The sequence below is a fragment of the Hyperolius riggenbachi genome, chromosome 5, assembly GCF_040937935.1.
Source record: "Hyperolius riggenbachi isolate aHypRig1 chromosome 5, aHypRig1.pri, whole genome shotgun sequence".
Classification (NCBI taxonomy): Eukaryota; Metazoa; Chordata; class Amphibia; order Anura; family Hyperoliidae; genus Hyperolius; species Hyperolius riggenbachi.
The window spans coordinates 183,916,825-183,944,135 of record NC_090650.1 but is presented as its reverse complement, the minus strand read 5'-3'; the positions used below and the strand labels follow the sequence as shown (position 1 = coordinate 183,944,135).

The following is a 27,311-nucleotide window of genomic DNA, read 5'->3' as shown; positions in this document are numbered from 1 at the left end:
CCTTGAAACAAAGCATGCGCTCAGTCCTGCCATGAGCGCATGCCTAGAGGAAGTTCTTTGTCGATGGAATTTTAGAAGACAATGATGGTGCTGAGGGACCAGATTTTTATAAAATCTGAATTGGTGGGCTGTCTTTTAGTAAAAGATGGGTGGGTATACCCCCTGGGGAGGAGGTAGGCAGTTGTTTTACAATCAAAGAATGACACAATTTACCATTAACCTGCGCCATTTCTGTCTGGATTGGCCCACAGCGAATCCGAGGGCAGATTTGTAACTTGCTGCCGATGCTCCATCAGATGACACCACATATCAGTAGGGTAACGTGCTCTGAGCGAACGCTGAATAACTGTTTCCATAGCCGCTAGAATGCTATAAGTTAACCGAGTTATTCTAACTTTTAGAAACCGGAAAATGTATTTGTTTTCTCTCTGTGATAACCCCATCTCGAATTATTAATAAATGGGATTTTCCTATTGTCTAAATTCCAATTTGTGGAGTGAACTTTTGAGAGGGAATGTTATCTGATGCTGCTGCCTTCCCAGAGCAACATTTGTTCATCACTTAGGTGTGAAGGAGCCACTTGTGAAGTGGGTGGGGGATGGCGTTAGCGATTACGCACTACTTTCTGTATCATTAATGACAGTAATTTTCTTATCTATGTTTTGAATTACCCATTGGACTGCATCTAATTTGGCTCTCTGTGCCTAAAAACCTGGTGGGATCTTGAAAAGGTAGGTTTGATCCGTCTGTGTGATACAGACTGCAAAACTATCCAGTATTGACCTTCTTGTCAATATCTGGCCCCATCCACAAAAATGTTTACCGCACCTGAAACATGGAGACAGTGGTAAGGACTGGTCAATTTATTTTCCACCTCCTGGACACAATCATGTTCTTTTTATTCATATTGTATCAGTTGAGGAAGTACATATTTTCCACTGTGTACTATGGTGATGTTCTTTTCACTAAGAGGAACAATCCATTGTCCTGTCACAGTTGTGGGTCTTGGGAGTGCCGGAACCGCTGCCACCATCTTTTTACTAGTTTTCTGCCTGTCCCAGAAAGTTGGACTCCCGGATACGTTACCTCATTCTTCGGGATCTGAGCTTTCCCTGGATTCATAAAGAGGAGGAGACACCGAGAGCCCAATATAATGTGGCATGTACTGGTACGGGTTGGTAAATGTAGAGTAGCTAAGCAATACTCACAAACCAGAGTTACCTCCAAAGCAACCGCTATAAATGCAGGTGGGGAGGTTAGACCTGTCCCCACTCAGGATTAAGAAGTCGCTCTCTAGATCAGAAGACAAAAGGGGATAAAAAGCCCTCCATCCGGGGTGGATACTAGTACAGTGAACAAATTTATTGGCATACTCCGAATACAAAGTTCCAATGCGTTTTCACAGGTATGATCCTGCTTCATCAGGCAATAGGGAGGGGCTATATAACAGCATAAGGGCTAGGTTACACCAAGTGCCTCTGTCAAGACAGAGGCACTTGGTGTAACCGAGACCTTATGCTGTTATATAGCCCCCCCCTATTTATAGCATTTAGCCTACACTTAAAAAAATCTACGCATTCTGAAATGCACTCTAATTGGCGTTACATGCAGGGCCGGATTTGGACTTCCCAGTGCCCTAGGCCCGGTACCACCCCCCCAACACACACACACACACACACTCAGGGTGCATACACACATCAGACCATAGTCTTTGGAAAATGAAGGATCACAGACCAATTTTACCCCCTTCCATGTAGTATGAGAGCCATACCTACACAGTCTATTCTATGGAGCTGAACTCCCCATCAGACAGAAATCTTTGCAAGATGCTGCACACACAGATGCTGTACAGACACAAAAGATCAGTATCTGCAAAAGATCTGTTCCTGCAATAGATCCATTCCTGCAAAATGCATTCATAGTCTATGAGATCTGCAGATCATGATACACACCTTGTTTAACAAACATTCATCTGCAGATCAGATCCACCAGGATGGATCTTCAGATCTGCAGATGATTGTCTGATCTGCAGATAATTGTCTGTTAAAAAAGGTGTGTATGAGGATCTGCAGATATCATAGACTATGAATGCATTTTGCAGGAACCGATCTTTTGCAGGAACAGATCTTTTGCGGATATTGATCTTTTGAACGTGTTCAGCATCTTGCAAAGATTTTTATCTGATGGGGAATTCAGCTCCATAGAATAGACTGTGTAGGTGTGGCTCTCATACTCCATGGAAGGGGGTAAAATTGGTCTGTGATCTTTCATTTTCCAAAGACTGTGGTCTGATGTGTGTATGAGCCTTTAGGAAAATGAAAGATCACAGACCAATCTTACCCCCTTCCATGTAGTATGAGAGCCATACCTACACAGTCTATTCTATGGAGCTGAACTCCCCATCAGACAGAAATCTTTGCAAGATGCTGCACACAAAGATGCTGTACACATTCAAAAGATCAGTATCTGCAAAAGATCTGTTCCTGCAAAATGCATTCATAGTCTATGATATCTGCAGATCATCATACACACCTTGTTTAACAGACATTCATCTGCAGATCCGATCCACCAGGATGGATTTTCAGATCTGCAGATGATTGTCTGATCTGCAGATGAATGTCAGTTAAACAAGGTGTGTATGATGATCTGCAGATCTCATAGACTATGAATGCAATTTGCAGGAACGGATCTGTGGCAGGAACAGATCTTTTGCAGATACTGATCTTTTGTGTCTGTACAGCAGTGATTCCCAACCTTTTCCGGCCCGGGGAACACTTTCTGACCATATTTTCTCCGGGGAACGGCGGGGGGCGCGCGGGTGTTTGCGCGACCTAGTGGACAGTGCCGTGTGTAGCAGGCTATGGGGGGGCTGGGGTGTGGCTGCATAGCTAGCATAGTTGCCCCAGTATAGGGAGTTTAGTTGCCCCAGTATGGTTAGTATAGTTACCCCAGTATAGTGCCCCAGTATAGCTAGTATAGTCCCAGTATGGATAGGTAGTGCCCCAGTATAGGTAGGTAGTGCCCCAGTATAGCCAGTAAAGTGCCCAGTATAGCTAGTATAGTGCCCAGATAGCTAGTATGGTACCCAGTATAGCTAGTATAGTGCCCAGCATACCTAGCATAGTGCCCAGCATAGCTAGCATAGGTAGGTAGTGCCCAGTATAGCTAGTATAGTTGCCCCCAGTGTAGCTAGTTTAGTTGCCCCCAGTATAGCTAGTTTAGTTGCCCCCAGTATAGCTAGTTTAGTTGCCCCCAGTAAAGCTAGTTTAGTTGCCCCCAGTAAAGCTAGTTTAGTTGCCCCCAGTAAAGCTAGTTTAGTTGCCCCCAGTACAGCTAGTTTAGTTGCCCCCAGTATAGCTAGTACAGTTCCCCCCAGTATAGATGCCCAGGAGGGGGGGAAGCAGCGCTAGAAGGAGGGGCAGTGGAGGCAGCGGTGGGGAGGGGGGAAATATCCCCCCCTCCCTCACCTGGGACCCCTCCTTCTGCCTCTCTCCCCCTCCATTTAGCGGTGGCAAGTGCAGGGCGGCTCGGCGGCGGGGAGACATGCGCAGACTTACCACTTCTGCGTTCCAAGCGCCGGCAGCGTCATGTAGTCAGATCTCCGCCTTCAATGCCGCCCACTGCTCTTCCGCTAATCAGGAAGCACAGTGGGCGGCATTGAAGGCGGAGATCTGACGACATGACGCTGCCGGCGCTTGGAACGCAGAAGTGGTAAGCCTGCGCATGTCTCCCCGCCGCCGAGCCGCCCTGCACTTGCCACCGCTAAATGGAGGGGGAGAGAGGCAGAAGGAGGGGTCCCAGGTGAGGGAGGGGGGGGGATATTTCCCCCCTCCCCACCGCTGCCTCCACTGCCCCTCCTTCTAGCGCTGCTTCCCCCCTCCAGCGTACTGGACGGCACACCTGGCACCATGCCGCGGCAAACTAGTGTGCCGCGGCACAGCGGTTGGGAATCACTGCTGTACAGCATCTGTGTGTGCTGCATCTTGCAAAGATTTTTTCTGATGGGGAGTTCAGCTCCATAGAAAAGACTGTGAAGGTATGGCTCTCATACTACATGAAGGGTGGTAAGATTGGACTGTGATCTTTCTTTTTCCAAAGACTATAGTCTGATATGTGTATGAGCCTTAACGATCACTTGTTTGCAGGATACCTATGAATGTTTTCTCTCTGAAAAATGATGAATGATTGTTTTTCCTGTTAGAGCAGTGAGTCCCTAATGCCTGGTACGCACCAGATAGATGGGTTGAATCGATTTTCCGATCACTTATACAAAGTCGATTAGAAAAATGATCAGAAATCAGATTAGACCTGTCAGAAATAATCAATTTGAACCCATCTATCTGATGGCAAATTGCATGGTGTGTACCAGGCATGAAGTAGCAGAGCGGCATTCATCTCCCTCTCTGCTCTTCTGTAATCACAGATCTGTTGCATTTATTTTATAGTATTTATTGTACTGATTCTTTCACAGGTGTTTTTTACTGTTTGCCAACACGGTACAAATATATATTTTTTTAATTTTTAGTGTATGTTATTACTTTTGGTATACAAAACAGAATGTAACAATACAAAAGTATACAACAGTACATTTGTAATTATAATTATAGAGAAGTTGTCTCTCATACTAGACTACTGCTGCCTTTAAAATGAGCCAGCAAGGGGTTAAGATTTAGCTTAGAAGGGGCTGCCATAAATCTCTCTAAGGAAAAAAAACCCTTATCTGTTTAAGATTTACAATCCAGGGGGAGAGAGGAGAAGGAATGGCTCAAGTCATTAACAGAATCTGACCAGCAATACATTGTTTAGCCCAGCTTGAGTTGTAAAGTGGAAATAATTCTGTTAAAATGTTTACTTTTACTGGATCAGAAATTGTCTACATTGTGATCCATGTTTCTCTCACCCCTGGCAATAAACTGAAGCTTGTATGTTCAGTAGATAGCACTGTCTCATCGCACACCACGAAGTAAGGAAAATACACGGAGCTCTGGAATTCTGACTGTGTGTGTGCAGCAAAGCCGGGGAGCTTTGGAGCAGGAGAAATGATTTATTTTGACATGCAGCCTCTTATCTCTGTCAGGTCCTGCCGCCCTTTTATCCTTCTGATTTTTTTCCGCCCTAGGCCGTGACCTTTGTGGCCTTTGCAGAAATCCGGCCCTGGTTACATGACGTTATTGTTTTAACCATTTTCTCAAGACGTTCGGCTCATATGGGGGTATGTAGAGGTGCCATCATATGCACCTGGGTTACCAGAGATACCATTGGAAATCCTGGAACCTGCATTGGAGGTGCTGTAGGTCTTGTAGGCATCTTCCCCCCAGGTGTGGGTTCTACAATATCTTTCCCCTGCTCCCATGCCTTGCTGCCCCCATACCTTCCCCTTCTCCTATGTCCGGGGATAGCGGTGGAACTATGTAGCAGCTGGTCTTTGTCTCCTCCGTCACTCCCTGAACTCCCGCCACCCCCCCCCCCCCCCTTGTTCCCTATCCTCATATCCTCCCTCCAGCACAATGAGCTGATCCTCCTGCTCTGTGCTTCACCAGATGGTTCCCCATCCTCCAATGTTTTAGCGGAAACCTCCACTATGTTGTGATGTCTCATGCCTACGAGGACCAATTCGTTTCTAAGCTGCTGATTCTGCTCTCTGAAATCCAGACACATCACACCCATAAGAAACCCATATTTCTGGAGCACTTCTGCACCTGTCAACAGAATCCCTTACAAATGCATCAAACCTCTGGACTCCATTAGCCAGCCATCTCACTTTCCCTACGTATTTTGCTCCCAGCATGGTAGTACACCCCCCTGCTTCTTCCAGTACCTCCCATTCTGCAACAAGCTGTGCATACAGCTGATCCCAGGATGCTGTCATGATTCCTCCTATTGCTTGCTGCAGTTGAACTGCAGCCAGATGTCCCTGGATTTCCTACATGCATGTTGTTGCATAACATTGCATGTATTTGTTATGAGAGTCCTTTTTCACAGTCAGCTAGCAGCGTGTAATCAAGCTAGCTCAGTATTGAATAATTACTATTCAGCTGTGTGGGAATTTGCAAGCCTGCATCCATTGGCTGATGTCCACATAAAAGTCTGCCTCCCATTTCAGACTCCGCCCGACATAGCGTACAGCTACTATAGTTGTCGTTGGGTCCATGCTGTGAAAGTTGTTATTGTAAAATTGTATATTGCCTTGCTCTGTATTTTCCTGCATGCTGAACGTTTGCTACACCCACGGGGGTCAGTGAAGTTCACTATCCTAATAGCTTGGATTCTGCCATCACTGCGTTGGTGACTGGCAGTATTCCTGCTAGGCTTGTTTCTGGGGACATAACTATAGGCTGCGGTTGCTATTAGTTATGCTCCTTCCTGTTTGTTGTTCGAGCCAGTGTGGATGCTTGCTGGGACAGCGATTAGTCTTTCAAGCATTCTGTTTGTCTTTCTGTTGTCTGTCTTATTACTTAGCCAGAGGCACAGGTGGCAGCCGCCCTGGGCAACAGTCAGTCAGTCTGTCTGTCCGTTGTTTTTCTTGTTACTCAGATCAAAGGCAGTGCGGCATCGCACTGCGCAACCATTGTGTGTTATTTGTAGCGGTATTGGAAGCCCAGAGCTGCAGTTGCTCTGGGCCATCTTGCTCCCTTGTTCATTACTCCTGTGGCAACCTGTGTAGCCTCTTCCATTACCCAGCTACATAGTCTTGTTGCCCTTGGTAGTAGGTCTGCTTTTTGCATCAGCTTGTATACTTGCTCGCCTAAGTCCTATTAGGACCAGCTAGTGGTGTGCCAGGCAGGGACAGGTTGAGGGTCAGCTAGTGGCCTGCCAGGCAGGGTCAGCAGGTAAAGAGCGAGCCCTCCAGTCTTGAGCATACACGCTGACTCACAAAGTACACCAACCAAGCATTACACTCTCAAACAATCTTTATCCTATATAAGAAAACCAGTGTCTCTGTGTCCTGTGCCTGTGTGTGTGTCCCTGCGTTTGCGCTACTGCGCATGTGCCGCAGGGACATCCTGGGACAGGAGCAGGACCTGTCTGAGGGCCGGATGGGTGCACGCACGCGTCCAGCGGGTACACGTGCGCGCATGTGGCGCCGATGACAGACCTAGAGCCTAAAACGTCTTGCTTAGTATGTTTATAATTCAGTTGTCATACTCACACCTTCTAGTAGATGGTGGTCGTGGCACCTCAGTAAATCTTTGTCCACAACTCAACGATGTTCAACCAAGTTCTGCCCCATCTTAACGTAATATCCTCCGTCATGGAATCTGCAAGTTCATTGGGAGTGCTCTTTGATATCCTTTAGCTAAACTGTGTGTGCCTCACAATTTCACACGTTTCAGATCTGCCGCTGCAAACCTCCCCTCTTCTGTGCTGTGTCTTGCAGCCCGCACTTATCTCTTCTTGATAATGGACAGCTCAGCTTTTCAGCTTCTTCTGTAGTTCTTTATGTTCTCCTCCTTCGGAACACACTGTGTTATTGGCACTCTCAGATTCTTACAGTGATCACATCCTGCTGTAGCGCATTATCATGACTAGCAAATCAGACACTTAAATATTTATCACCTGACCAAACTGATCACGTTTCTTCATGAGTTCTCCTAGACAAGACCAGTGGCGTAGCCCCCAATTGAGCACTTTTTTTTTTATTTATTTTTTTGAGAGGGGGGGTGGTTGAGTAGGTAGTGCACTACGTGTAGCATTCCACCCAAGGTGTAAATAAACGGGAGATTCACATTATGGATGTGCAGATGATAGATCTGCAGAAAGTGTGATGCTATCATACCAATATGGCAATGGTGGAGACCAGGAAAGACATGGGAAGCCTCTGCAGGATAGAGGCTACCCTCTTCTTAGGTCATTTTTTTTTCGTGGGCCTCAGATACACTGTTAATGTGCTTCCCTTATTCAGCGCTGCTCTGTTCCACATTCATAGCTCTGACAAATAGTTGGCAAACAATAATAGCTCTGACAACCTGTAAAGGCTCATACACACGGGGTATGGCCGTCGCCGCAACCACGTGGCACGCGTGTGTTGCGGCGACAGGTCGCCCGTGTGTATGATGCGCGCGCCCCGAACCGTCGCCCGTCGGAGCTGTTGCCAAGCGATTGACGTGTTCAATCGCCGGCTACAGCTGTTGCCGCAACTTCGCCGCAACTGTCGCTAGTCCCCCGTGAGTATGCGGGCTAGCGACAGGAGACCTACGCAAGTGAATGGAGCATCCGGCCGAGGAATGCTCCATTCACAAACCGCTTCCGCCGCGTCTCCGCCTTTCCGGCGAGACGTGTTTATGTAAACAAAATGTATCTATCTCAAGTTCGGATGCGTCTGCAAAAATCTCCAGGAACTTTAAAGCCCTGTGTAACCCTTCCAATGCTGGTCTAGTAAGAAAAAAAATGCTGGTTGCATATAATATACTGTAAATAATGGTTTAGAGCAAAGTTGAAATGCAGGGTTATATTCCGCTTTAAGTGTAAGAATCAGAACCCCATAGTATACATGTTGGAAAATAAGGGGTTTAAGGAAACTTGAGACATCCAGTGGTCCTCAGAAGCGCTTGTATAACTTTTTAGTTGTGGCCAGTTTAGGGGCAGAGTTAGAGCCAGAGGGGGCGTGACAGAGCCTGACACAGTTTTCATTGGCCCAGTGGGGGAGGGGGTGGTCTTAAAGGTGTGCTGGAAGTGGAGAAGGGCAGCAACATGAACACTATGAATGCGCGAGGCGGGGTCATATGTACCCCAAACATGACCCCACCTCCCGCATTCATTCACTGTGTTCACGTTGCCGCCCTCCTCCACTTCCTGCAGTGAAGGCTTATTAATCCAGCAGACTTCTCTCCTCCTAGGGAAAGGAAAAGAGGCAGGAGACTATTAATAAGGCTGTTCCCCAGGTGTCACCAAACCATGGTGACACACCCAGGTGCAGCCTGCCCCCCTGTATTGCCCTCACAACACCACTGAACAAGACCATCACTACTTACCAATACACAAGAGGAGGAAAGCTCTGGGCTGCCCTTGAATGTCAACAAATAATCATTGTCGCTTCGATCTTCAAAATGTCCACATTGAAATCCAGCATGGTCAGTGCCTGTTGCAGAATGATGTTATAACCTTTGCTGATGAGCTCAATTTTTCTTTAAAGTTATGGTGAAAATGTATTTTTGCATGCCTGACCATACATTTTTGTGCATATACTCATCTGTGTAAAAATGTGTTTTTCCATCCTGATAGAAATCCGTGCATTTGGTGAAAATTAGTTTTCTCATGCTCATATATTTTTTTTGTGATAATTCCCATTTGTGTGAAAATTATAGCAAAGCAAAAATATCCATATTCACTCATCACTACCTATCATGATCCCATGATAGACACATTCTTATGTTTAGATTATGATTTTTTAGGTGCAGTTCAGGTGTCCTATAAAACATTTGAAGGAATTTATGGCAAGGGAACTGCTCTAACACTATAGAACTCCATACCCCCCCCCCCCCCATTAGGGTTTCCCTCTACTTCAGCATCTTCAAGAAAGCCCTCAAAATCACCTTTCCACTCTGGCCTAGTAGGCCTACCCCCCTCACTAGGCGTACGTTAAAAAGGGGCGCTGGGAAAAAAGGGCGCGGGGTTTTAAACGATAAGCATGGATAACGTTTAAAAATGAATTGTACTGTATTTCGTTTAAAATTAATGTTTTATAAAGTTATAAATCATTAAATAATGTGCATGAAATCGGCAATTGTAAAAACGTTAATCTTCCGTTTAAATAGTGAAACGTATAATAACGTTTAAAAAAAAATTACTAAGTAACCCTCCCTGTACCTACCCCTAACCCCTAGACCCCCCTGTTGGTGCCTAAACCTAAGACCCCCCTGTTGGTGCCTAAACCTAAGACCCCCCTGTTGGTGCCTAAACCTAAGACCCCCCTGTTGGTGCCTAAACCTAAGACCCCCCTGTTGGTGCCTAAACCTAAGACCCCCCTGTTGGTGCCTAAACCTAAGACCCCCCTGTTGGTGCCTAAACTTAAGACCCCCCTGTTGGTGCCTAAACCTAAGACCCCCCTGCTGATGCCTAAACCTAAGACCCCCCTGTTGGTGCCTAAACCTAAGACCCCCCCTGATGGTGCCTAAACCTAAGACCCTCCTTAGTGATCACTGTATTGTGTTTAGAATAATGTTTTAAAAACAGTAAGGGATAAAATATAGTACAATTTATGTTACGTACTGATCGCTTTGTTTCGTGAATAATAATGTTTTACAAACACTAAGGGATAACTTTTAAAATAATGTTTTATTGAAATAGGAAACGTAAATCATCACAAGCAGTTATAAAACATGAAAAATCTTCGGGCGCCGTTGGAAAACGTTATTATTCTCGGGCGCCCTTTTTTCCTGTTCGGCGCCCAGTAAACGATAATTATTATGGGAGTGAATGGCGGCGCCCAATTTGTCCACTAGCCACCTGCGCCTTTTTTTACTGTTACCCCTCACTAGTGCTCTAAACTCACAGCTGAACTCTGGTCCCCTACCTTTTGGGTCCCTACCTCACCCTCTAGTTTGTAAGCCTTAAGGCAGGGTCCTACTCCTTATGTCTCATACTTGTTCATGCACCTCCGTTACCGTGATCTTGACTAATCTCCATGCTCCCATTCTGTGACTGACTAAGCATTACCATGTACTCATACTGTGATCTGGATGGCATGTATTCCTGTATTGTCTTATTGCTGTATGTCACCCCTAAATATTGTCTGTAACCTTAACTAATGTCCAGCACTGCTGAACATTAGTTAATATGTTGGCGCTTTAAAAATAAAATAAATAGCGTGGTCATTGTGTGCATGTGACAGCTATTTCACAAGTGTTTCACAAATGTAACTTGTATAGAAAAAGGCACGCCTTTAAAAAGCCAACATAAATCTCAATTACGATTTGCCAAAATGAACCTTGAAGACCCTGAGACCTAGTAACCTAGTGGAAAAAGTTGACCACAAAATAGAACTAGTTGGCCTGAACACCAAGCGATGTATCTAGCAGAGAGCAAACAAGGCTCACCATCCAAACAATACCATTCCTACAGTAAAGCAGTATTCACACACTGCATGTGATTTACTGTGTTTTTCTGTATGCACGATTCTGGGTTTTGTGATCTTCTTGTCCTTAGATTTTTCTCTGCAATTTTGCTAATTCTGTGCGCATTTTTATGCACATTTTCAGAGTGAAATTGTTTCCTTCATTCATTTATTGTATTTATAAAGCGCCAACATGTATGCAGCGTTGGACATTTAGTTAAGGTTACAGACAATATTTAGGGGTGACATACAGCAATAAGACAATACAGGAATACATGCAAAGCAGATCACACAGCACAGTATAAATATATGGTAATGCTTAGTTATTCACTGGATGGGAGCATGGAGATTAGGCAAGTCAACTTCACTCAAGGGTTCACTCAGATCCATAGGATGGGTGTACTGTAAACGTGAACAGGTAGGAGACACGAGGAGGAGGACCCTGCCGAAGGGAGAGGTAGGGAACACGAAATGTAGAGGATCAGAGTTCAGCTGCGGGTTTAGAGCACCAGTGAGGGTGCTCTTATTTATTTATACCAATTAAGTTAATTTACGTACTGAAAAAGTGTGTTGCACCATCCGCACAACATGTATATGGATCACAGAGAAATCAAATAGCAGTTTAAAGTGAACTAAAGGTGAGAATGATATGGATGCTGCCATATGTATTGCCTTTTTTAAAGGAAACTTCAGCCAATCTATACTACCCCCAGATCTATTTACCTGGGGCTTCCTCCAGCCCCTTGCAGCAGACATGTCCCTCGTCGCAGCTCCATTTCCAGCCGCCGGCACAGGGTTCCCGCCAGTGCCGAGGGACATGTTGGCTGCAAGGGGCTGGAGGAAGCCCCGGGTAAGTAGATCTGGGGGTAGCATAGATTGACTGACATTTCCTTTAACGGATACTCGAAGTGACATAATGAGATAGGCATGTGTATGTACAGTGCCTAGCACACTAATAATTATGCTGTGTTCCTTTTTTTCTTTCTCTGCCTGAAAGAGTTAAATATCAGGTATGTAAGTGTCTGACTCAGTCCTGACTCAGACAGGAAGTGACTGCAGTGTGACCCTCACTGATGAGAAATTCCGACTATAAAATATTTTCCTAGCAGAAAATGGCTTCTGAGAGCAAGAAAGAGATAAAAAGGGGAATGTCTTATCATTGAGGGTCACACTGTAGTCACTTTCTGTCAGGACTGAGTCAGCCACTTATATACCTGATATTTAATTCTTTCAGGCAGAGAGAAAAAAAGGAACACAGCATAGTTATTTGTGTGCTAGGCACTGTACATACACATGTCTATCTCATCATGTCACATGTCACTTCAGGTATCCTTTAAAGGGACACTTAAGTCAAACAAAAAAAATGAGTTTTACTCACCTAGGGCTTCCAATAGCCCCCTGCAGCTGTCCGGTGCCCTCGCCGTCTCCCTCCGATCCTCCTGGCCCCGCCGGCAGCCACTTCCTGTTTTGGTGACAGGAGCTGACAGGCCGGGGACGCGAGTGATTCTTCGCGTTCCTGGCCACAATAGCGCCATCTATGCTACTATAGCATATATCATATACCATAAAGCAGCATAGAGGGTGCTAATGTGCCTGGGAACGCGAAGAATCACTCGCGTCCCCAGCCTGTCAGCTCCTGTCACCGAAACAGGAAGTGGCTGCCGGCGGGGCCAGGAGGATCGGAGGGAGACGGCAAGGGCACCGGACAGCCTCCTGGCCGCAATAGCAGCATAGGGGGCGATATACAGGCTGGGAACGCGAACAATCACTCGCGTTCCCATGCCTGTTGGCCGGTGACGGGCAAACCGGAAGTGCTCGCCGGCGGGTCCTGGGACATCGGAGCGGAGCTGCGAGGGCACCGATCGGCTGCTGGGGGCTGAGAGAAGCCCCAGGTGAGTAAATCTCATTTTTTTCATTTGACTTAAGGTTCGCTTTAAGTGTCCCTTTAAAGAGAATCTGTATTGTTAAAATCGCACAAAAGTAAACATACCAGTGCGTTAGGGGACATCTCCTATTACCCTCTGTCACAATTTCGCCGCTCCCTGCCGCATTAAAAGTAGTCAAAAACTGTTTTAAAAAGTTTGTTTATAAACAAACAAAATGGCCACCAAAACAGGAAGTAGGTTTATGTACAGTATGTCCACACATAGAAAATACATCCATACACAAGCAGGCTGTATACAGCCTTACTTCTGAATCTCAAGAGATCACTTGTGTGTGTTTACCTTCTGTCCCCAGCTTCTCTCATGCACTGAACATTACAGGCTTCCTGCAGACAGCTCTGCCTATGTCGTTAATTCCTTAGTATGTGACAGACAAGCTCCTTTCACAGCCTAACAGAGGAAGATTTGTATCCAGCTCTCTTCTATCACTGATAAGATAGCAGAGAAGCTGCTGGCTTATGTAAATAAAACACACACTGGAGTGTGCATAGAGGAACAGTTCAACACTGAAGAACTTGGCAGCCTTCCAGACACAGGCCGACAAGTCTGACAGGGGAAAGATACAGTGATTTATTACAGAGATGGTTATAGTAGAAAGAGCTGCAGCAAGCCAGATCACATTAGAATAGGTTTAGGAACTTGTAGGAAGGTAGAAAAAACGTTGTAATTTTTGTTACAGAGTCACTTTAAGCAATTCTTAGTTGCCTGGCTGTTCTGCTGATCCTCTGCCTCTAATACTTTTAGCCATAGACCCTTAACAAGCATATGCAGAAAAGGCGATTCTGACAATATTTTCAGAACTGACAAGATTACATGCATGCTTGTTTCTGGTATAATTCAGACACTACTGCAGCCAAATAGATCAGCAAGGCTGCCAGGCAGCTAGTATTGTTTAAAAGGAAATAAATATGGCAGCCTCCATATCACTCTCACCTCTGGTTCACTTTAAAGGAAAAGAATGATCCAATTCCTTGCACCACCTGTTGCAAAATAACAAAAATGTTTATTCAGTACTCAATTAGCATAAAACCATTAAAAAAACACAAATAATAGATCTCCACAATATGCAATGTATCACAAAAATAAACCTCATAGATCATTCTATGGTTTAACCCTTTCCCTGCCAAGCACGTACTGGGTACGTGTTGGCAGGGAAGTGTTCAAACTACCAACAACTTACTATGTATGTTAATTGGTAATTTGGCTGACATTCCTCCCTCCACATGGGCCCCCCTCCTGTGACCCCCCTGCCTGGCTGGAGCAGCGTTCGGAACGTAATTACTCACCTGATCGCTCCTCCATGCAGCGTGTCCCCCGCTGGCGGCCTCCTCCTTTCTCTCCTTTCTACCTACTGTATTACGCGTAGTAACAAGGATCGGGAGAGGAGCCTGCTGCCGGAGGAGACACCGTGTAGTGCCAGCGATCGGGTGAGTTAAATACACACTAACTGCTGCGCTCCAGCCAGGCATGGGGGTCACAGGAGGGAGGATGATGTTGGCCCCCTCCCCGCAGTGGCCCCCATACCTGCGATCTATACTAGGGGCACCTATATCTACTACCTATGCTGGGGCATCTATGCCTACTACCTATATTTGGGCACATATACCTGCTACCTATACTGGCTGCACATATACCTGGCTACCTATAATGGCTGCACCTATAGCTGGCTGCCTATACTGGCTGAACCTATACCTATCTACCTGTATTTGGAGGCACCTATATGTGGATGCCTGTACGGGGGGCATCTATTCCTGGCTTACCTATACTTGCTGCACCTATATCTGGCTACCTGTATCGGCACAGCTATTCCAGAACAGGAGAAGTAGGATACCAGTACATATCTGGTATCATTGGATTCAGCAGAATCAGGGCTTTTACAAACATTAACATTTTTGTCTGTAATTGTAATTCTTCTTTGAAAAAAAAAAAAAAAAAAACAACCGAAAAATATTTTTTCACTTTTATAACATATTTCACTCAAAACATTTGTTGAACCTCTTTCCTTGAAGTTCTTGATGATCCTATAAATTGTTGATTTAGGTGCAATCTTAGTAGCCACAATATCCTTGCCTGTGAAGCCATTTTTATGCAACACAATGATGGCTGCATGTTTTTCTTTGCTGGTCACCATGATTAACAATGGAAGATCAATGATTTCAAGCATCACCCACTTAACATGTCAAGTCTGCCATTCTAACCCAGTCAGCCTGACATAATCTCCAGCCTTGTGCCCAGGATTGTAGTATGCACAATTTATGCACTCCATTTGCACCTTATCCAGTACTTTGTATGCTACTCCATTGCTGATGTACTTTAGATTGGTTATTTGTTTCTTATATTACTAGTTTATAGAGGTGTTAAACAGTTTTGTATTTTTGCCCTGGAACTTTTTTGTATATTGTGGACAACGTTGAATGCACTTTGATACAAATTGTTTTTGGAAACCGGGTTCTATATAAAAGTGGTTCTGACAAAACCATGGAAATGATCTATGATATATATTTTTGTGATACATTCCCAATTGTGGAGATCTATTTTTGTGTTTTTAAATGGTTTTGAATAATAACGGAGTGAGTATTGAATAAACATCTTTGTAAATATACAACAGGTGGTGCAGTGAATTGGATGTTTTTTCTTTCTCTTTTAATTGCTATTTAAAGTTAATTACATGTGAATGTATCCAATTAACTTAAGTCACATGAGATTTTTCACACAAAAAGTATTTTTCTAGCATTGCTGTTGACTTGCATTAAACACATATAGCACATTGCACATGAAAAAAGCAGACCTGCCGTGTAATTTTAAAACCGAAAAACACAGAAAAAGAATGAAAACCACAAGATAAATGGGATACCATTGAAACAAATTAGGTGTACGACAAGTTGCAAAAACGCACAATGCATATAAATTCTGATGTGGGAATTAGGCCTAAGGCATTAAGGTGGTATCACCCTGTTGTTGAGGTGTTTTTAGTTTGAAGGGGGTTATTCAGTCTTATGAAGCATGAACAACAAGGTCAATTATGCATCAGGAAGGTGGTGTTTTAATGCTGCAGAGACTAAAGTACTTGACTGAAAGAGGAGGGACTAGGTGGTGCAAAGTACTGTCAAATTCTTGAGAAAAACCTGCTGCTCACTGCCAGAAAGTTGTCAGTGGTAAGAAGGTTCACTTGTGTCAATGACCCAAAGCACATAGCAAAACTGACAACAAGATGAATGTGCTTGCATGGCCTATCTAAAGCCCAGACTGAAGCTCTATTGAAAATCTTTGGGGTGACTTGAAGATTGCAGTCCACCATTGGTTAACTTGACTAGTTAATGGTTAACTTGACAGTTAACGGCTAGCTTGAACAGTTCTGAAAGGAACAGGAGCAAATATTGGACAATGTCGATCTGCAAGGTTGGCAGAGAAGGGTGTTATTAAAGCAAAAGGTAGTTTCAGTAAGGCCTGACACAAATGAATGATTCTTTATATATCTCAGTGATTGTTGTTTATTTTTTTCTGAACAGTTCTAGTACTATTGTAAATTTTATTTAACGTAAGCCAAAGCTGTGGAAAAAGAATTTCATACTCGCCAGCGGCTTCCTCCAGCACCATAAACCCGCCGTCCTCCCGCGGTCTGCCATTCAGTTGCGATCAGCCCCGGTAACTGGCTCAGTCAGGTCCAGTCTGGATCTGCTGTGCATGCCCGGGAGGTCCATGCATGCCTAGAACCACCAAGACTGAACCTGACTGAGCCTGTTACCGGGGCTGATCGTGGCTGAATGGCAGACCGCGGAAGGACAGTATGGGACTCAGACGGGTTTATGCTGCTGGAGGTGAGTATCAAATCTTTTTTTCACAGCTCTGGTACACTTTAAGTTGCATTGAGTACCACTGGAAAAAAATATTTTATTTATGTGGCTTCAGTTCAGGCTACAAAGTAACAAAATGTGAATATTTAGGAGGGGTGATTCCCCAACTGAACATTCTGTACTTGGACAAATAATTGAAACATTAAAAAAAAGTTGTAACTAGTGTGTCTTTCAGAATTTTCTTATCTCTTCTGTTCTTTATCTGAGTTCTTGTTCTCAACTAGCGTTTTCTTACTAAATTGCAGAAAGGCGAGGTGCTTGTTGCTTTCTTGGCACACACTGACCAGAAACTTCAGCATCAGAATATTTGAATTTCAAACTGAGACTTCTCCAGGACATATTTAAATATGGTCCAGCAGGAAACTGAATTTCTCAGTGGGACTTATTTGAATTTGCCTCTGAGGATTCCAATTAATAGTAAAAAAGTGATCTGTAGAACCTGTGGTATAAGCTATATATCAGGTGGGTGCTTACATTAGGCATATATTGCTACCCTAGGTCTGTCACAGTGAATCCAGATAGCATTCAGAATCAATTTAATCCATATTGAGTATAATAGCCAACCTTTTGGGGCTGCTTGGGTATCTTTATCAGGGTATGAACAATGGACAAGGAATGTCTAAACTAATACAATTATAGTTAGCAATGTGCACAGTTCTGTGTCTGCTGCTAAAGGAAAAGGCTAATACCGTACAGCTTTAATAAGTTTTAAAAGAGATTACACTCACATTCCGATGGATAAAATCGTTAGAGTGATTTATTAGATGGCTCTCCCCCATTCGTAGGCCTCTGGCTAGGCTCTGCCACACTGTGTGGTGTGTCTTCGTCCCATCCAGAGTCGCTGTTGCTGCACGTACAACCTGGCTGCTCCAGCCCGAGACGCCGGTCCCCCGCCCACGTGCTACTGCTAATGTATCCAGGCGGAGTGCCAGTGTAATAAAACGGAAAATTGTATACTTACCTTCGGTAATTTTCCTTTCCTTTCAGGTCCATGTCAGCATACTATGGGGTTAATCCCGCCCCTTAACCCCTCCAGGACTTGTTAGTATACATTTCATACCCTCCCCCTTCAGAGTGCTTTTTTTACTAGTCCACAATAGACTGTACTATCGGGTGGGTGCCCCGTATGCTGACATGGACCTGAAAGGAAAGGAAAATTACCGAAGGTAAGTATACAATTTTCCGTTTTCCTTCCATGTCATGTCAGCATACTATGGGGATTTGAGTATAACTGCACGAGGGAGGGAGATATTAATGCTCAATCATAATCTTTATTGGCGATACACAACAGCATAGAAATAAGCAAATCAACAATGAAACATAGAAGCTGTAACATAGGTACAGACTAGTGCGTGTCTATCTTAACAGCAGATAACACTTCTCTTCCGAACTGCACTGTGGACAGTGCACCCGGGTCGACCTTATAATGATTCACGAATGTGTTAAGCGAGGACCAGTTCGCGGCCCTACAGATGATCTCCGGCGACACTTTAACTAATGCCGCCCACGAAGCTGAGACTGATCTCGTAGAGTGAGCTGTTACTTCTTCTGGTGGTGTACTGCCCATTATAGTATAAGCCATTTTGATTGTCTTCACCAACCATGTAGCTAACGTTTTGGATGTAGCTGCCTCTCCTCTCCTGTATCCCTCTGGGATTACAAACAATCTTCTTGTCTTCCTAAATGATTGTGTTGAATCTATGTATGTTTTCAGTATCTCTGGTAAGCTTAGGGAATTAGGCACCTCCAATGTGGGATCTTGGAAACTTGGCAGACTCCATTCCTGATTGAAGTGGTAAGACTTTGCCACTTTAGGAACAAATTGGTCTATCGGCCTTAATGCCACCCTGTCCTGAAAAAACTGCGTGTGTGGAGGGTCGCAGCTGAGTGCCTGTAATTCTGAGACTCTTCTTGCCGACGTAATGGCTGTTAAAAAGACAGCTTTTAAGGTGAGGTTAGCTATGGTGCATTCCTCCAGCGGGAGGAATGGTTGTCTCGATATACCCCTAAGGACAGTGGGTAGATCCCACTGTGGGTACCAGCTCTTCCTTGGAGGATTTATCTTTGAAACAGCCTGGATGAATTGGACTATGAGTGGTTCCATTGCCCATCTTTTGTGCGTCAGTGCTGAGATTGCTGAAATCTGGGTCTTAATTGTGCTGAGGCTTAATCCCAAGTTTACACCCCCTTGAAGGAACTCCAGTATTGTCGTGACTTCTACTGCATCTAGATGTATAGCCCTGGCCTTCAGGAAGTCAATGAATCTTTCCCATGTCCTATGATAAGATAAATTTGTTGTTTTCTTCCTTGCTTTAAGTAAGGTGTCCACGACCTCCCTAGAACAGCCTAGGCCCTCCAGCCTCCTCCTTTCAGTCTCCATGCCGTCAGGTTGAGAAGTTCTGGATGTGGATGCAACACCCTGTTCTGTGAGAGGAGGTCTGGGAGCTGCGGAAGAAATATGGGCGGATCCGAGGCTAGTGTCTGCAACAGCGGGAACCATGGCCTGCGAGGCCAATATGGTAGCACTACTAACACTATTTTCCCTTCCTGTTGTATCTTTTTCAGCACCCTGTAAATCATTGGCGTCGTGGGTAGATATATGCTAGGCTGAAATCCCATTGGATTGACAGCGCATCCCAGCCCGCCGCCTGCTGGTACTTGTACCTCGAAAAGAATTGGTTGCACTTCGAATTCATAGGTGTCGCCATGAGGTCTATCTGGGGTTCTCCCCACCTCTTGCAAATCGTTTTGAAGACTTCGGTCTTGAGACTCCACTCGTTGTGGTTCAACCACTGTCTGCTTAGAGAATCTGCCACGTAATTCCTGACTCCTGGAATGTGCGTTGCATGGAGGCCGAGCAGATTGTGCTGTGCCCATGACATGATCGGCTCCACTTCCGTTAGTAGAGTTCGACTCCGCGTGCCCCCCTGATTGTTTAGGTAAGCCACTGTTGTAGTGTTGTCCACCCTCAGTAGCACCTCCTTGTTCTGGATGAGAGGGGCAAAGTTTTGCAATGCTTTGTGTACTGCTCTTATTTCCAGTATATTTGCTGGGGTGTCCAATGACTCCGTCTCCCATCTGTCCTGAGCATAGTTGCGTTCTAGGTGCGCCCCCCAACCCCACTGACTTGCGTCCGTTGTTATGACGATGGGTTGGGAAGAGACCAGACTGTGATGCTTGAGGAGATTTTCGTTTTCCAACCACCATGTCAGCTCTTCCTTCATTCTGGGAAGGATCCTGATGGTCTGGTTGTAATTCTGACCTCCCCACTGGTCTAGGAACCCCTTCTGGAAGGCTCGTAAGTTCCATCTTGCCCACTTGACCATAGGAATGGTGGCTGTAAGGGTTTCTAGAAGTCTCAGACACTCTCTTGCCGACAGGGAGGTGCTTGTTAGTGCTATTCTGACCCTCTCCTTGACTGTATCCAACTTGGCTAACGGTAATCCTACTGAATTCTGTGTTGTGTCCACTTCTGCACCGAGGAACACTATCTTCTGCGTAGGTTCTATTCTGCTCTTTTCCCAGTTTATGAGCCATCCGAATTTCTGTAATGTCTCTATCAGTACTACTCTGTGCTGCAACAAGAGATGTCTGGATGGTGCTACTAGCAGAATGTCGTCCAGATAATGGTGGACATGAAGACCTTGCGTTCTGAGCAATGCAATAACCGTGATCAGTATCTTTGAAAAAGTTCTGGGCGCAGTGCATATGCCAAATGGTAATACCCTGAATTGGTAATGTGCATCCTCTACAGTAAATCTGAGATATTTCTGAAATGATGGTCTTATCGGAACATGAAGATAAGCGTCGGCCAGGTCGATAGAAAGCATCCAATTGTTCAGTTGGATTGTCGGGAGGATGGTCTGTAAGGACTCCATCTTGAACCTCTCTTGCTGTATGTGCAAGTTCAAAAAGCGTAGGTCTAGTACTGGCCTGAGCTGGCCTGATTTTTTCGCCACAAAAAACAGAGGGGAGTACAGGCCTGTAAATCTCTCTGTTGGCGTCACCTCTGCAATGGCTCTCTTCAGGAGTAGCTCCTGAACGTATTGATGCAAGATGTGCCTTTTCTGTGTTGATGCTGGTATGGATGTGGCCTTGAAGTGCGGTATTGGAGGTTTCTCCTTGAAGCTCCACGAATGTCCGCTCGTGAGAGTACTTGTAATCCAATCGTCCTTTATTTCCATCGCCCATTGTTGTGCAAATTCCTGAAGCCGTCCCCCCACTGGCCCCAGGTGGGCGAGCGTACCTTCAGAAGGACTTGGTGGGTTGCGTGTTAGAACTAGCGGTCTTCTGTTTGCCGTATCTTGACAGGTTGGGTTGGTTACTTTGCCAGTTCCTCCGAAAGGACTGACGTCCTCTAGACTGTCTGTAGTCTTTACCTCTGTTCTGGAAGGGTCTTCGTTCGCTAGACACTGTACCTCTTCGCTTCCTATCCTGGGGTAACAACCCCGACTTTCCACCTGTCACTCGAGATATGGCTGTGTCCATCTTCTGACCAAATAGGTTTTTCCCGTCATATGGGATCCTGCACCATGCGGTCTTGGAGTTGGTATCTGCCGACCATGGTCTGAGCCACATAGCTCGCTTGGCTGTGACCGTATGGATAATAGCTCGTGTAGCACATCTAATTATATCGATCGCTGCTTCACTTATGTAGTCTGATGCTAATTTTAAAGTCCTCTAGAGATTTAATCAGGGTCTTGCGGTCCACACCTGCCAGAATGGCGCCTTCTAAGTTGTCTGTCCATGCTCGTAAGGCCCTAGAGATAGATGTAAGAGCAATGGCCGGTTTACAGACCGCACCCATCGAGGTATATGCTCTCTTCAGGTCTGTATCAACTTTCCTTTCCAACGGCTCTCGGAAAGATACCACATCTTCAAGTGGTAATGTCACATGTTTGGCCAGTCTTATAACAGATGCATCCACCACTGGGGGGTTCTCTAGTTGCTTTACAACTTCTCCCTCCAACGGATAAAGCTTTGAGAAGCGATTGGTTAGTGAAACCTTCCTTTCCGGCTTTGACCATTCCTCTTGAATGAGTTCCGAAATCTCTTCCATTAAAGGAAAGGTGAGGGGTTTCTTCTTTAGATGCGGGAAGAATCTCCTCTTCTTCTCAGGAGGCTCCTCCTCCTCCCAATCCAACGCTTGTCTGACAGCTTTAACAAGTGGGGTGACTAGAGCAAAGTCAAAGCCCATGGCTATAGACTCTTCCTCTTCAGGCAGCTCCAACGCGTCTTTGTCCACGTCTCTTGTCAGAGGTGCTGTGTGTGATATATTATGCTTTGCCAATGATTGCTGAACCATCTCTCTGACCATCGATTCTAGACCCTCTCCAGGTTCCTCATCTGTGGGCATGGTATAAAAGCAATCAGAGCATATGAGTTTGCCCGGCATACAACTGTGACCACAAGCCCAGCATTTCTTTCTCCCACTGCGTGATTTGTCCTCCTTCTGCCTTGTCTTGCTAGAGGGGGTTCTGCTTGATCCTGAAGAGGATCTCCTTTTTGAGGTGGAAGCACCTTCTTCAGGTTGGGATAGACTGCAGGGGGATAGAGAAAACAGAAATATTTATTTCTGTATGTACTCTTCACCTCTAAGAAAAAAATTAATATATGCAGTAAGATAGCTAACCGTGCCCTACCTATCATGATTTGGCTGGTCTGTTTCGTGGGCAGTTAGGGCAATATCCATGATTCCAATCTAAGTAGAGAAAAATATCTGTATGAGCATCTTCCCAACTATAAGTAAACAGTTTCCTCTATGTAATAGATACACACACCTTCCAGCGAAGTAATCAATCTTATCCTGCGCTAATCCTCCTGTTCCCGAAGAGCAGATCTATGGCAGACAAAGTCTATGGCAGTCTATGGCTGAGCAGATCTATGGTAGGCAATAGCAGTCTATGGCAATCTATGGCAAACAACATGCTGAATTAATCACATATGCCGAGAACTGAAGATCCACATACCTCTTCTGTGCTAGCTATAACTAGCACCCACCTCAGGCATACAGTGCGCCGCTTGAGTTGCAGAGGAGCCGCCCGAGGACAATACCGGCAGCCTCCTCTCTGCTCACTCCGGAACTGTCAGCGCGGCAAAGAACGCCGCACTCCCTTTAATTATCTCCACGAGCCGACAGGAAGTCAAGTGACGTCATATCCTCCCGGAAATGCTGCTGCCAGGCTGAACGCTCCGCAGATGAAACTGCCCACTCACAGTGACGCTGATTTACAGCGCCGTAAGCCCTGAATCCAGCTTTATTCCCCCAGAAAGACCAGCAGAAAGATGGGGACCCCTAACCTACGCCTATTTAAGGCGAAACGGCGGGGCTTCACACAGCGAGGTACTGCGTGGCCAGGCTACCAGGAAGGCAGCAGGTAGGGCAAAAATAAAAATGAAAGTAAGTCGCAAAGCCAAAAAATAATAAACCTATCGCTCTGCCTAACAGTCCTGGAGGAGGACGAGAAAAAAAAGCACTCTGAAGGGGGAGGGTATGAAATTTATACTAACAAGTCCTGGAGGGGTTAAGGGGCGGGATTAACCCCATAGTATGCTGACATGACATGGAAGGAAATTACTTTGTACCTGCTTTTATCCACCGGAATGTGAATGCAATCTCTTTATAACAGGTGCGAACCATTTGGGATAGTGACTGGACATACTGTGGCGCGTGCTTGAGTCTGTTATTTATTTATTGTATTTATAAAGCGCCAACATATTACGCAGCGCTGTATAAAACTGTTAATAGTGGAAATAGGCCCTAGGTGTTAAATTTTAATTTTTTCAGTCTGACTTTTTATTTTCTACATTTTGACCCATTTTATAAACAAGTAATGGGCTTATAATATAAGGGTTGTATCAAACCAAAAGTGCTTTTTTAAGAGCTTTTGTAATCCACAGCACTTTCCAATGTTTTGGACAATTAAATCCTATGGGTTATTTAACATGAAATCTTTATAAAATCACTTTAAAATCACTAGCACTTCTTGGTGTGAAATGGCCTTAACCCCTTTTAACTGCAAAATGTAGAGCAGTATGTAGAAGTACAGTATGTAGAAAAGCATGATATATTGCACACACTGTGTATCTCACCCATCCAGATGACAGTCCCAAAGCAAGTCATAAGGCAGATTTTGATGGTACTGTGGTTAAGTTTGTATCCAAGATGTAAACCAAACCATGCAAGTCCCATGCAGTGTAGCACATAAACTGGAACTGACGTTTGTATGCAGCAGCTGAAGGCACAGGTCGCAGGTCAATGCACTGGCTGCCTGGTCCAATGGCTGGACAGTATGCCAGGCTGGGTGACTGATGCTTTCTTACAAACCTGTAATGGGAGCAGACGGCGTGGTGTCCCATGTGTCAGTAGCAGAGCTCCTGACCGTTTCGCCTGCTTCTGACTTCCTCAAGGAGGCGAATAACATGCATAAAGTCTTACAGCACGATGTATAGAGTGTAATGCAAAATATTACATCCAATGCGTTACGCTGTACTCATCGCTCACAAGACTTTACACGTTTTGCTGTTTAACGCAGTTTAGTGAGTATAGCCCTTAGTTGACTGAGTTTGACATGTTAAAAGTTAGCAAATGAAATGTTTCTGTAATGCTGTAGTGTTCACTGAATATTTTTAGACACTTGGCATATGTATTATTGTAAAAATGAAAACCGAAACCTTTTGATATGTCAAATTGCCTCACTGCGTGCTTCTCCTATGCAAGTTGTATACTGGACTAAATATACCATTTCACTCTTTTGCATATTTTTTATGCATCTTAATGGCTATATTTTTGTTACAGCCTTCAAGAATTTGTAAAAGACTGTGGAGGTTGTGCTAAGAAAATGGTGAATGACATGCTGGACCAAATAACAGAAGGAGATCATTCCAGAATTCTTTATCAGATAAAACAGGTGCGTACATTTCAATGCTGACAATGTCCATTTACCTTTTCAAACAAAACTCCAACTTATATATGGACTTCTTTAGAATACATTATATTTGTAAGCAACTTTAGTTTCAAAGTACCTTTTAAAGAGACACTGAAGCGGAAATAAAAAATTACGATGTAATGATTTATATGTGTAGTACAGCTAAGAAATAAAACATTAGGATCAGAGACATCCTAGTCTAATTTTTTTTTCCAGTACAGGAAGAGTTAAGAAACTCCAGTTGTTATCTCTATGCAAAAAAAGCCATTAAGCACCACAACTTTCAAAGCAGAGAGGTCTGTCTTCTGAAGTTTATTATCTCAACTGTCAGTGAAGAAATTTATTTTTCTCTGCCAGAGGACAGGTCAATAGTTTACAAGACTGCTCTGAAAAAAATTATTTAGACTGCTGAGTAGTGTGTAAACTGCAAATATTAAAAAATGATGCAATGTTATAAAACACACAATATAACTGAAAATAAAAACATGAGAATATTTTCTTTGCTACTAATCTTCTAGTAATTATCCACACTACACTACTAATTCATTGGGCTTGATTCACAAAAGAGTGCTAACTGTTAGCACAGCCGTTTTCGCACGAATTTTCGCATTGCGCGCGATCGAGAATTTTTGCATGAAACGATAACGTTTTCGCGCGCAAACAATATCGTTTTCGTGTGAAAATTCGCGTTTCCGTGCGAAACAGTTATCGTTTTGTGTGAAAATTCGCGATCACGCACAATGCGAAAATTTGCGTGAAAACGGGCGTGCTAACAGTTAGCACTCTTTTGTGGATCAAGCCCATTGTATCATATATTTTTTTCGCCTTAGTGTATCTTTAAATACAGTATAAATCAGTATATAATCCGTATCACCCATAAAGATTGTAGCTGGATCGTTCGGACAAAACTGTGGTTAACGAGCACTACACAGACACACTACTTTGCAATAGCTGAGCGTTGGATATTTTTTAATTAAAGTGAACCTCCGGACTAAAAATCTACTCAGCAGAACTGAAAAGGCTTGGTGTTTCTTTAACAGTTTCACAGCATCAGAACTTTGTTTTTTTTACCAAAGCATCATTTTTAGCTGCATTTTTAGCTAAGCTCCACCCATCATAGAAAACTGCCGGGCAGGGTTGCTCATCCGGATTCCGGATATCCGGGTAGCCCGGATATCCGAACTTTTTACGTGTTCCGGATCGGATTCGGATTCCAGATAGTTGGGCCCAAATCCGGATAGCTCTATGCAAATATTTTGCCGCATGCCGGATATCTGCGGATATCATGCTGATATCTGGGTACTGTTACCATGGAGATGACGTCCATGACTTAAGTGAGCCAATCAGGGATCCCAGCCTAAGCCCAAGCAACCAATCACAGAGGGGAACCTTGGCCACTCTCTCCTGTATATAAGGAGGGGGCCATGAGGAGAATCTCATCCTTGCTTTGTGACTGCCACTGAGAGAGACACTCCAGTGTGTTTGGCTGAAGCAAGTGCATTACTGTGTTAAACCTAGCGTTTTTACACCTTACCACCTGTACTATAAGACTGTTTGATTGTTGTTTAGCTAGTAGTAGTGTGTTGTATTGTGATTGTAGTTAGTATGTGTGTCTGTGAGCTGTGACAGTCTCTGCTTTCTGTGAGCTGTGACAGACTGGCAGTCTCTGCTGCAGCAGCTCTGCTAGTTAGGTGTCTGTGTCTGTGTGTGCTGTTTGTGCACATAGGCCAGGCCTGTGCTATCGCCTTAGCTACAGAGTATAGTTTAGGGCATAGGGATTTATTGTGTAATTATTTATTACTGCAGTGTTGTTAGAGTAGTACTGTCTGTGTGTCAGATTACTGCATTTCTGCTGTGCTGCTGACTCTGAGTGTCAGTGTGTGTGACAGACTGTCCGTCAGTGTGCACACTGTGTTCTACACTGCTGTCTGTCACTCCGTGCAGATACATTCAAGTCCAATACCAACTAACCCGATTTGAGTAAAGTGCAAGTACCCCACATCCATCTGGTGACATCATCATACACAAACTTGCACCATGTTTGCTGGCACTGGCACCCGGGGGACGGCCATCAAGGCCAAAAAGAGAGGGAACATTGCTGGCACTGTCACCACCAGCAGTTCTGGCGCACCAGGGTCCATTCCGCCACTAGTCACTGGCAGTGGACGCACTGGGCGCCCAGCTGATAGGCGGAGTCACGCTGCAGATGTGCAGCAGCGTGTAGCGGCCATTTTTCAGCAGGGTCAGCGCTGCAAATTGGAGGAGAAAGACACCGAGCCTGTGATGCAGCTGATGGTGGATGACGAGCAGGCCACCACCACCTCTACAACACACACCTCCACCACTACTTCTGTTCGCAGGAGCAGCAGCAGCCACCCAGCAGCGCATGGGGACTCGTCGGTCATCATGTCTACCCCAGTGGGCAGCCTAAGCTCAGTCAGCGCGCTCTGTAGTCCAGAGTCAGAGAGCGCAATGAGGGCTACCACTGACATTCTGGCCACAATGAGGTTTGCGGTGGAGTCACAGATACTGA

General features: G+C 44.8%; 1 protein-coding gene across 1 annotated transcript in view; it reads left to right on the top strand.

Moving 5' to 3' along the window:
- Window positions 1–27,311, top strand: part of BRD9 (bromodomain containing 9) — a 257,139-nt gene that overhangs the window by 131,120 nt on the left and 98,708 nt on the right. Inside the window, exon 8 of the mRNA XM_068236483.1 lies at window positions 24,649–24,760. Within this exon, the coding sequence (XP_068092584.1) occupies window positions 24,649–24,760 (112 nt within the window). The remainder of the gene's footprint in view (window positions 1–24,648; window positions 24,761–27,311) is intronic.